This window comes from Styela clava, chromosome 12, assembly GCF_964204865.1.
Source record: "Styela clava chromosome 12, kaStyClav1.hap1.2, whole genome shotgun sequence".
NCBI classification, from domain to species: Eukaryota; Metazoa; Chordata; class Ascidiacea; order Stolidobranchia; family Styelidae; genus Styela; species Styela clava.
The window spans coordinates 19,529,774-19,541,480 of record NC_135261.1 but is presented as its reverse complement, the minus strand read 5'-3'; the positions used below and the strand labels follow the sequence as shown (position 1 = coordinate 19,541,480).

The following is an 11,707-nucleotide window of genomic DNA, read 5'->3' as shown; positions in this document are numbered from 1 at the left end:
TCGAAACTACAAAAACGAGGCAATGTTTGCAATTGCGAGAAATTGCAATTGTTACGTGTTGCGTCATTATTGACTTATTGGTTATAGTTACGGTAATAAACAATTGGAAACTGGTGCTTGGGGAAACCTCCATAAACGTTGTTCAACGAATACATATACGGTAAGGAAAATAAATCATTGCCGGCATATTTTAGCAAACTGAAAGGTTAATTGTAGCAATAATTCAAATCTGCTCGCGTACCTCTTGAAAAGCTCCCGCAGGTTGAGATTAAACCACTGCCTTAACTATAGTGTAGTTACGCACAGATAAAAGATTTGTTGAGCTTACCAATGATGTTCCTACCTTACATCCCAGAATTCTTCATCACAAACTCGTTGTAATTGAAACAATGCTTCTATCCAAATCCGACTGTTATTGAAAGTCTGAAAAATAAATTACTCCAATTATCAACATTTTCAAGACATCATTTCAGCTGTCGGATCTTTAAAGTTGCAATTTTTCCCTCTTGTCAGTCGCAAAACTTAGAGTTGCCGACGACGTCATCTACGACACAATATTGTTTTTTTCGTCGCAATGTATTGATTCAAATTAGTCCAAAAAACTATTTGCAATTCCGAGCAGTTCTAATATATATATATATACGATTTATAGAAACGTTTATATGCGTATTTTGCTACACCATTATCAATTGCCCAAAATGTGGTAGTGTGTACATTTCTTGAAATATATTTATAAAACAGCGAATTTCAGGAATACACACCAGTAAACTTCTGTATGCTAAAAATCCTGTATGAAATTCAAAATACAGTCTCGATTTTGTCTCTCGAAACTACGAAAAATGGGGATTGAATCCGCAATGCACGAGAGCCGGGTTTGCCCTCCAGTGGAGAGTTTCGACCCATTGTCCAGAACAAAGTATAATTCATTGGTAAAGTTTGAGACATAATGACAGCGTTCTATCACGAAAAGATATTTCAATGGTTCGTGGTAATAGGCTGCTACTGTACGTTACATAATGTGTAGAGAAACAAAGCTAAAATATGATTTATGAAAAACTAAATAACAATATATATCAATAACGTGTTTCTGACTTATTTGTGAACAGCGATAAGGGTGTTGAACACATGGTTCCATCAAGAAATTCGTCATAACTTCAGTCAATCTAATTATTAGTCAATGATCAAAAAAAATTATTGTTATTTGGTGATGTTGCGAAGGCATTGAAATATGTAAGGCGTCACTTTACAAGAAGCGGAAAATATATTGTTTGTATTTTACTATTTATGGTCCTAACAAAATGAAAATTAGGATAGACGAAAGATATTCGTAATACTGTATTATAAAAATAAATTGTCTCAGTCATTGTGCTTAACAATAATATTGCTTCTAATTCAGCCAATTTTCACATTACGGGTTCTCGTATCAACTCGTTCATGTCCCGTTTTACAGTGAGCGAACCTGAGCGCCAAAAACAGTTTTAAATTTCAAAGATGACAACAATTACGAAATATTACGAAATTTGAAAAAATTACGTTGCTGAAAAACATTTAGAGATTAGGGCATTTGGAAGAGTTGAAACGGTTCATTTTGTAACATTGAAGTATTCTAGAGGTCGGTGAAAATAGCTAAGTTAAAAAATAGCTAAGTTATAGATTCTTCCGGTGTTTAAACTTTATTCATAGTTATGAGCAGAGTTCTGGAAGTTAGTGAAAATGTTTGATAGCTCATTAGTGGCTGGTAATGCCTCATCCCTGATCGTCCTCAGATAACGTCTCGATGATCTAAATACGAGACGTTGGTTTATTATTTCATACTGGCCGATAGGTAAAGTTGATCATATATCAAAAGTTCAATTCAATGTGCGTGAGGCAGGGTGCTTTTATTGTCTTGTGCGCTGATAAATTTTCGCTTGAGGTACATAAATATAAAAATTGACTGAGATTTGAAATATAGTGGTCATCACAGGAAGATTTTTGTAAAAGTCTTGTAGGCCAAAACGAGCGAGCTGATCATTTTAAGTGTGAATTATTGATGACTGCTATTATCTTGAAATTTATCTTTTTCAGTTTAATTTGTGTTCCGTTTTATCGGAATCGTATATTTGCATCATGTTAAAACTTGTTGGGATATTTCTTACCATTATTATTGGAGTCCACACACAGCAGGATCTGGAGGTATGAACTAAAAATACAAATGAAATGAAGCATATCTTTTCACTCGAATTATTCTAATGTTGATTAGAAACTAGGCGTTTAAGATTCAAACAATTATCAAAGGTTGTGAACGTCTTTTCTACTCTACCATAAAGTTTTTATGTATTTTAATACCCGCTGATAATAACAAATATATTATTAACCTGATCTTAATAACAAAGTAATATTAATCTTGCAACGATTGAATGAACACTTTGAATGCTTTATTTGCCCGTAATCTCAGTCAATATTAATATTGTTTATGCTTTAATGTTCCTTCTCATCATATGTGATACTATTTCAGTCAATACTTACGGTACTTTACAACGGTGTCAATGAAAAAGATTCGACGGGACAACAGACTTCTCCTGTACAATTGTCAACAAACAACCCCGCACCAATATCTAACTTAAGAGGTAATACTTATAACTGTCCAAATTCTAGATCAGGGGTCGGCAAACTGCGGCACGCGGGCCAAATGCGGCCCGCGAAATAATTTTTTGCGGTCCTCGAACGACCCGACTTTAAATGCATTAAACAAGAATTGATCCTAAATTTCTGATTGTCTCCACACGGATTTATGTGGTGACAAGTGCTGCTGTACGGCGCTTGTTTTGTAATAAGTAACATCAGTTATATATCATTTACTTGATGAACGTCGTTGGTTGTAATTATAGGTTACGTTCATTTTCAAATTTAAAAATGTTTAGGAAACGGTTAGCGACGAAGGTCGAACATTCCGAAGTGCTTGGACGGGAAAATATTTTTCTTTTTTGCGCTTTTCAAATCGGGTTCAAATCGCAGTTATCATGGGATATGTTAAACTTCATTACGAAACGTACCATTGCACATACGAAATTTGACCCGGGGCTGTCCCATTGCTCATATGTACTTTAGTGTAAAACGTATAATGTGCACGTTCGGAAGAACATGTTACTGTGAGCAGTTTTATCTAAAATGCATTACACTAAGAATAAATTTCGAAATCGCTCGCCAGATCATCGTTCGGACGACTTCTGCGGGCAACGAAGTTGCTCTTTGATTTTAACGCTTTGGCCGCGACACAGAAACAACATCATCCTCCACATTGATAATAAGTAAATTTATATATGAAAAAATGCTTTGAATGATAATTGATTAAAAAAGGCCTTTTACACGTCTCATTGTGGCAGGCCTTTAACACAGCAATAGAAAGTAGAAAGTGCGCCATAATTTGAAGTTTAATTTGGCGATTGTTCGTAGGCGAAAATAACGCGGACCGCACGCTACCGGAAATGTATATATTTGGCCCATAAATACATGAAGTTTGCCGACCACTGTTCTAGATATTAACTGTTTTTCTCGTTATTCAAACCTTAGATTGACTCACCGATTACGATGTTGAGAAATTATAATAAACAACTAGTCTCTTTCATCAAGCACCTATAAAAGTTAAAATTAAATATTTATAAAAATGCAATGAAGGCAGAAATTTTTGAAGACAATAATTATCATAGATTTTCCAGTTACCCAAGACCCAAGGTATGAGTGGGGAATGTGGGGGCAATTCTCTTCTTGTTCCGTTACTTGTGGCGTAGGAGAACGAAAAAGGCAGCGTGCCTGCTATTTCTACCCAGAAAGACGGACAACAGGAGAGCAGAAGTGAGGATTTTGAATTCAAAATAATATCAAATTAGTGTCATATTTCTTACAGATTCTATACGTTGAATTCGACTTTTGAATATGTTATACCAAAGGATACATTTTATACTGCAATTTCCAAATTAGCTAATCACCCGGGTATTCCGATCATTATGCAAGCGTATATGTGATAATATCTAACAGAAGGTAACAAATACCGTGATATCAAACTACCGTGACAATATACTTTCATGTGTAAATGAATCCAATGTCAGTGGAATATATTGACTGCAAATAATTTTATCAGTCATTATGTGACGTTATCAGCTATCTCAGGAACATCCCACGCTTCCTATTACCGTACATACTTCACCTTAAAGCTATTAAGTTATCCTTATTTCCTATGAGCACAATACAATATCAAATTATAAGAACGTGTTCATATTTCAAAGACTACTTTTTGGCGATCGTATTGATAGTACAACTAAATACCCTTCATCTTTGTTTTGCCGCGGGTACAAATCATAAACGAATTGAAAATCTGAAAACCAAATTAGGGAATGAAAAGGGGGATACAGCTTCTAGAAATTACATAGTCAATTTTGAAAAAAAAAAATTCACAGCCCAGTAATGACACCTTCTGACACGAGTAAGCGCTGGTGTCAATATCATGTCATTGATACTAGTTTCAGATCACAGATGATACGTCGCAAACCGTACTCTTCGTACGAAATAATAATACGCTATATATATAGAACTCTATAAGTGAAATTCGACCAAGTCTACTCATGTAACGGGACGTATGTCATATATAAAAACTGTCTTGTTCTATCGCTCAAGCCTGATTTTATCTTGCCACCAACGAAATCAAAATGGGTCATCTACAAAAGTCTTATAGTCATTATCCTTAGGCCCGTCATATTCTAAGCACTGTGGAACAATGCCAGACGCAACCCTAAGTGCATGATATTTTGTAATTGAATATCCCAGAAGTTTTCAAACAAAACGCATTACGTATATTAGTAAACAGTCATTTATTTTACAGCAACTTTCCTGGTGCTCTTTTGCCTCTACTGCTTGGTAGTAATTCACGCAGCAGCAGCAGTCTTCTTGCCCTTAGTTTGCTCGGAAATCGCGGTGGAAATGGAGGTTCAATTTTACCTAACATTCGAAACGGTGCTATTGAGCGTCAGGGTGATGCAATTCTCAGTAACAGACCCATGATGTCGAGCATTTCTACAAATCCAGCTACAATATCAACTAGAACTCCTTGTCCTGGTTCCATTCTGAATGTCGGGGTAGGTTAAACTAATCCAAATTTGATAATTAGAATTTATTTCACATTAAATACTTTGTGTAACAGTGCACAACATGTAACACAGTAGTAATGAGATGTTTAGTTTTTTTTGTTTATGGTTTAATCTCCCAGATGTGTTATCAACCGGACTGTCCGGTTCTACCTACTCTACAACAACCATGTTTAAGCAATTGGGTAGGATTTGGAAAGTGCTCAGCGAGTTGTGGAAGTGGGATTCAGTTTCGAACGAGAGTATGCAACTGTTTGGATTCGGCAGGAAATCCATCTTGCATTGAACCACTTACTGAATCCAGAATTTGCAACAACAATGTGGAATGTGGTAACTTATTTTTATAATTTCTTTTCAACTTTCAATATCGTTTGCCTTCGATTGTCTTGACATATTGATTTATAGCAAAACCGGCCGTAGTTTAAATACTTATTTTTTGACAAAAGCAACTGAAAGATAATTGGCTTATTAACCCCATGCCCGAAATGAACTGGTAACCGGACGGGCGGCCGTGGTTCGCCATATGATTAGGTCGTTTTATCTGCGTTCCTCTTCCCCGGGCTTAATATGTGAATCCTATCCTCCAGAGAGGTAAAGTTTGATTTTAATATGTTTCCAACTTTAATAAATTAGGGCAGGGTATACGATATGGAATTAGTTATTCTTGATAAAAGAATAGAGATTGCATTTATATGATTGTGCCCCGCAGTAACGCATAGGAAGCTTCATTATCCATTGTTTACCATATGACTGCTTTCATTGAAGATTTACATTTATTAATGAAAATAATACGTTGATTTCATAGTTGAGGAAGGAAGATGGGGTGACTGGGGTCCATTTAGTGCGTGCTCAACTACTTGCGGTCCAGGAACAAAAACTCGATTTCGAATATGCAGCAGAGTTGGGAAATGCGTTGGCAATACTGTTTTAACCGAAACATGTGAAATAGCACCGTGTGCCACATCAGCTTCAGGTGAGTTAATGGAATAAAACGCCATTTTATTTTTCTGTATCAAAAACAGCTATGCTATCACCGATCTGAGTTTTAAAATATTTATACGCTAAAACGCGAAAATTTGCAAAAAGTCGTAACGTAATCATAATCATTCCAAAGCCCTTGCTGGTCGAATCTCGTTCTGAAAATTCCTTCGACGTCTAGCAATTAAGCCTACATGTACATAATTTGTGTTTATACATATTCACTAAAATGTGACATCTTTGTATCCATTTGAGGTGAAAGTTTTAGACCATCAGATGCCGTAATCACTAACATTTCAGACTTAAAATTAAGAAAATGAATGTCAAACCACATATTTTCTTGATACTTATTTATAATTCGTAATTTTAAACAAATGTTGCGCTTTCATTGCCTTCGACTATGAACTGAATCAGACCCTAATACATTGATCCATTCAGGTTGGATTTTACTATGAAACCTTTTTACTAGAATGGAAATGAATCCGATCCCAGCCGGTCAAAAAATTATGTTTTAAATTATTCTACAAATAAAATATTCTAAATATCCTCTCAGGTGCTAGTTGGGGAACATGGGGGCCATTTGGTGCATGCACCACGACATGCGGTTCTGGTTCTAGAACTCGATATAAAATTTGTGTTGGACCTGGAACATGTGAGGGATCAATGATGGAATCGACACCATGCCGAAACAATGCTTGTCCAACAATTCCGCCAGGTACATATGCTACAAGATAAGCTGTGTTTTCATTTGAGTTTGTTTCTCATTGATCATCGTAATTATTGCTTAATTGATTCATCGGAGAGTCCTTGAAGACAGGTAAACAATTAGAGATGATTGACGCACTATGGTACATAGTTTGTGCTGATACTGGTGCTGACAATGTTGCGCTTTTATTGCCTTCGACTATGAACTGAGTCAGACCCTAATACATTGATCAACTCAGGTTGGATTTTACTTTGAAACCTTTTTACTAGAATGAAAATGAATTCGATCCCACATCGGAGCAAATTCATATTATCATAGAAAATAGTGTCAATGCCAGCCGGTCAAAAAATTATGTTTTAAATTATTCTACAAATAAAATATTCTAAATATCCTCTCAGGTGGTAGTTGGGGAACATGGGGGCCATTTGGCGCATGTACCACGACATGCGGTTCTGGTTCTAGAACTCGATATAAAATTTGTGTTGGACCTGGAACATGTGAGGGATCAATGATGGAATCGACACCATGCCGAAACAATGCTTGTCCAACAATTTCGTCAGGTACATATGCTACAAGATAAGCTGTGTTTTCATTTGAGTTTGTTTCTCATTGATCATCGTAATTATTGCTTAATTGATTCATCGGAGAGTCCTTGAAGACAGGTAAACAATTAGATATGATTGACGCACTATGGTACATAGTATGTGCTGATACTGGTGCTGAAGTACTGATCCATTTTTTATGTGAGAATCAGGTAGTAATTATGTGTACGACCCGGTTCCTGTCCTGATTTCAAAATAAGTTGGATTTTACTGAAAAGAATAGCGATTAGAAATAGGAGAAGAAACTTATGCGACATAAAGCTATTTTGTATCACTTGGGTGTGTAGTAGTAAATCATAAATGTTGAAGTTTGTAAAGAATTTTCACAACCTATCGCATCTGGAAATAGTTGTTTTCATCCCATGGCTATGCAAACTTACGATATATTTCTTATCAAAATAGCGTTAAACATCATTAAATTTGTCTGAAATATATATATACTCTAGTAGTTACTCAAAACCGTGCTCCTGAAATTGAATTGGTATAATGTTAAAAGCGACCAATGCAGTCACACCCAAAAAAGTCCCGCCTTGCAACTAGTTTTCACATGCTTAAAATAATTTACCAAAACTTGCAGTAGGTGAATGGGGTGACTGGGGACCTTACAGTACGTGCACGAATACATGTGAAACTGGAATAAAAACCCGTGTACGTGTTTGCATGGGAATTGGTGAATGCAGAGGACCAAATATGGAAACCATCTCTTGTCGGAATAAACCTTGCTTACCAGATTCTGTAGGTATGTATTCAACAAGTACAATTCCGGCAATAATTTGTTTAATGAGTTGTTATTACATTTATTTGCTTTTCCTATTTTAAGCCTTATTTCCTAGCACAAATTTTACAATTGGAAAGATTTTTGCATAGTAAAACAACAGAGTGTATAAATTCATTGAAAAGGTAGAAAACATTCAAAAATATTTCGTATTAGTCTAGGTTGTAATATTTGTTTGTTCTGTGTTTCAGGTGTCTGGAGTTCATTCGGACCTTGGGGAGAATGCAAATTAGACACAACTTTGAACCAGTGCTACCAACAAAGATTTCGTTCTTGTATTCGTGAAAGGTGCCCAGGTGTGTTATGAGTATATAGTTATTTTTTAAGGTAAACGTGTAGCGTTTAAGTAAAACTTTTTCAAACAAAGAAATAAGTGAGTGCAAGGCGAGCTAAAATGGAATGTCGTCCACTTAATCTTTACCAAATTTCTTTCATTGCATTTGTCTATATTCGCAAGATATTAAACATTATCTCATACTACATGTTTATTCATTTATTTTAGGCCCTCGCTCTGAACTACGTGCCTGTACCAATGGCCAATGCGAAATGATGACGACCACAGCAACTACAATCACAACCAGAGCCAACCAAGCAGCGTGCGATGCCAGTTTTCCAGAAAAGAGAAGGGATTGTGGATATGCTGGAATATCAAGAGAGGTATGTATACTGGGTTTCTGGCAGGTGCTTTTATCTCGTGCTTTATTCAAGCAAAAAGATTCAAAATGTCTCATTTAGTTTGTTCAAATGTATATGCAGGCGAACTTGTAAAGCTCAATTAACATCTCTCGTCCGTTTAGCACCTCAGTCTCAATTTGGCGTCCACGAAATTTTTGTTTGTTACATTTATTTATGTCCATCCTGGGCCCATTTGTTTAGAAAAACATTCTCTAGTTGTGTGCTCATTTGACGTTTTTATTCTCTATTTCAGGAATGTTGGCAAAAAGGTTGCTGCTTTAGTGATGTAATCTATGACGTGAACTGGTGCTTCTACGACGATTTTAGCGGAAGTAATTACATTTTTGTTTTATTACCTTTTCTACATTCTTACTGAACATCAAATCATTGACTGAATATTTTATTTTCAGATATGGAATATAAAGAGACCAAAAACGAAACCTAAAATGATTGTGCAGCACGTAAGTGTTCGGTTATTTTTCAGGTTCTCATTCTTGGGTCATAAGTTATAAGCAACAAATGGTATAAAAATTATTTTTACCAGCCTTTATTATTTTCCCTAATTCCATATCGACAGCCACTCGCGCATTGACCTGTTTCATCTACGAAGACTTATTCTAATAATGCTGCGACACTGGTCCTATTTTTTCATCGGTGCCATGTGTGGAACAAAATGATTCCAGCGACCGAAAATCTGGCTTTCTGCATTCCGCTAGATTTGCGCATTTTATAAAATGGGTTTAAATCTCACACAATGCTATGAAAAAAACTGAAAGTTGGACGGCGTGAATAAGAAAGTTTTTGAGCAAGGAATACCGAGGTGTTACTGGGTGTGCATATAAAAATTAGAATTACCGCGATTAAATGCCGTATTTTGACATCGTATTTTATTCGGCCCATTCGCCTCGATGAGTGTAAGTCAGTGAAATTCTTGGTATAAATAGGCTACAAAGCAAGAAATTTGGTGAAAATTTTTCATTTCTTATAAAATTTTCTTTTTAAGGTTTTAAACAATGTACGACTATAAGAATAAATCAACATACCCTCCTTCGAAGTTCTACTAAACGAAGTCGCTTTCTCATCTGCTGCATATATATATATATTTATATATATAATCAAAACATGTGTAAAATACTTTTTTAAAATATTTTTTTAAACCAGTATTGAAATATGGTCAACAACACTTGAGGTTCGTAATGTATATTAGTTGAATTGTGTATAATTGTAATCATTCACATTTGTCCTCAACTCTTGGAACTGATATGGTTTAGCCAACATGTAAGTATCGACAAGTAAGCATTTTTGATTTTTGGTTGGGTTGTATAACTTTGTATATTATATTAAGAGATAAAACTATTAATATGTATTCAATGAGTACTTTCTTTTGCATCATGGTTGTTTTGGAAAAAATATGTAAAACAGATATGTAAATTACATTTAACCTTGCTACAGCATAGTTAACATTGTGTTTTTCTTTCACATTTGACAAAGGCAAAAACATTCGATTCATTTTACAACGAAAAATAACTATCGTGTTTCAACATAATAATATGAATATCAATTGGGGTAATATAAGATGGATATCTTTGTACACGGAAATTATCTTGATGAATAATAGACTTTCAAGTATATGAATCCACAATCTCTAATTTTTCATGTCCAAGTGGTTAGATATGCCCATCTCCTTTGAGTGGACGCGAAGTTCATGAGTAGTGTCTGAATCTGAAAAAGACGAATGAATATGTTGTTCCTGGAATATACCATCTTATTTTTGGAATGCAGTTTTTGATATAATTCTATTGAAGACTATGAACTCTCAACCCTGAACTGATATTTTGATCTAGCAGCCTAGGATCCTAGCTTTTTACTCTCGACATGACCTTCCAGTCGCTGGATGAGCAACTCTGTTAATGTAATAAATAACTGACCAACGATTGCGTGAATCGCCCAGTGCCAGTGCATGATAGATCATATTTTCCCCAGTACACAATAACCCATCTTGATTACCTAATCAGGATCCGGAATTTCTCGAAGTCTAATGCTAATTCAGCACCCTGCCAAACCAATTGTAAGCTCTTACAAATTCTGTTCTCGTAATTTTTATGGCGAGCAATTTTCGGACAAATCATGCTTTTCAAACGGCTTATGAATGTTCTACCGCTTTTTAACTCTATTATCTAAAGCTAACGATGTCCTTGTGCATGACAAGGAAAAAACACCTGAATCACGCTTCCATTGCCTACTTGCACGGATTACTTCTAAACGCCGAGGATTTTGTGCGTTTTCGTTTATTTCTGCATATTGTTAGCGTGGTTGTGTTATAGGCACCACATTGCAGAAAGTTGTTTTCGAACCAAAGACACATTGCTGATACCAGCATCACATACCAATTTACGCAAGTATATCATCAAATGTTTTGGGATACACCGAGGTAATACTAGCGATATTGTTGAGAGCTTTGGACATATTTTTCTGTCCCATCCCATAGCAATTTATGCATGTGGAATACAATTCCATGAAATTTATGAAAATTTAAATTCAATGTCTCCTAAATAGAACTACATGTACAAAGAGAGACATGCGAAACGACAAAATTTTATTGTCTAACTGTAACAATTCAATATCACGACCCCCACCGCCAGAACTATTAAATATTTCAAGATATCGAATGAACGATTTCCCAACCCAGAAACGGCGCTCCACGGCATCTAAACCACAAAACCATTCGAGTGTGGCTTGATTGACAGCCTCTAAAACACAAAAACTTCCTCAGGGCCGATCGCAATGAAAATTGATTTGGGTTATGTGGGCACCATTACAGACTACATGCGATGTCTGAACCAGCCCCCCT

At 35.7% G+C, this 11,707-nt stretch overlaps 1 protein-coding gene across 4 annotated transcripts; it reads left to right on the top strand.

Annotated features, from left to right (window-relative positions):
• Positions 1 to 2,068: 2,068 nt before the first annotated feature.
• On the top strand, positions 2,069 to 10,676 carry LOC120330331 (coadhesin-like). 4 transcript variants are annotated; one of them, XM_039397233.2, is made up of 14 exons: positions 2,069 to 2,175; positions 2,498 to 2,609; positions 3,699 to 3,834; positions 4,859 to 5,111; positions 5,243 to 5,450; positions 5,926 to 6,093; positions 6,652 to 6,813; positions 7,203 to 7,364; positions 7,984 to 8,145; positions 8,373 to 8,477; positions 8,684 to 8,838; positions 9,110 to 9,188; positions 9,267 to 9,317; positions 9,860 to 10,676. In XM_039397233.2, exons 1-13 carry the CDS (start codon positions 2,110 to 2,112, stop codon positions 9,299 to 9,301), a joined length of 1,803 nt encoding a protein of 600 aa, XP_039253167.2. In that variant the 5' UTR covers positions 2,069 to 2,109; the 3' UTR covers positions 9,302 to 9,317; positions 9,860 to 10,676. The 4 variants fall into 4 exon arrangements, with proteins under 4 accessions (XP_039253167.2, XP_039253166.2, XP_039253165.2 ...); XM_039397232.2 differs by having other exon boundaries at positions 3,690 to 3,834; positions 7,987 to 8,145; XM_039397231.2 differs by having other exon boundaries at positions 3,690 to 3,834.
• The last annotated feature ends 1,031 nt before the right edge of the window (positions 10,677 to 11,707 follow it).

Excerpts from the sequence above, each read along its gene's own strand:
- LOC120330331 (XM_039397231.2), top strand. The coding sequence starts at position 2,110 with ATGTTAAAACTTGTTGGGATATTTCTTACCATTATTATTGGAGTCCAC. Across the intron at positions 7,365-7,983 it reads TTGTCCAACAATTTCGTCAG|TAGGTGAATGGGGTGACTGG; the intron begins GTACATATGCTA and ends CAAAACTTGCAG. Across the intron at positions 8,839-9,109 it reads ATGCTGGAATATCAAGAGAG|GAATGTTGGCAAAAAGGTTG; the intron begins GTATGTATACTG and ends TCTCTATTTCAG.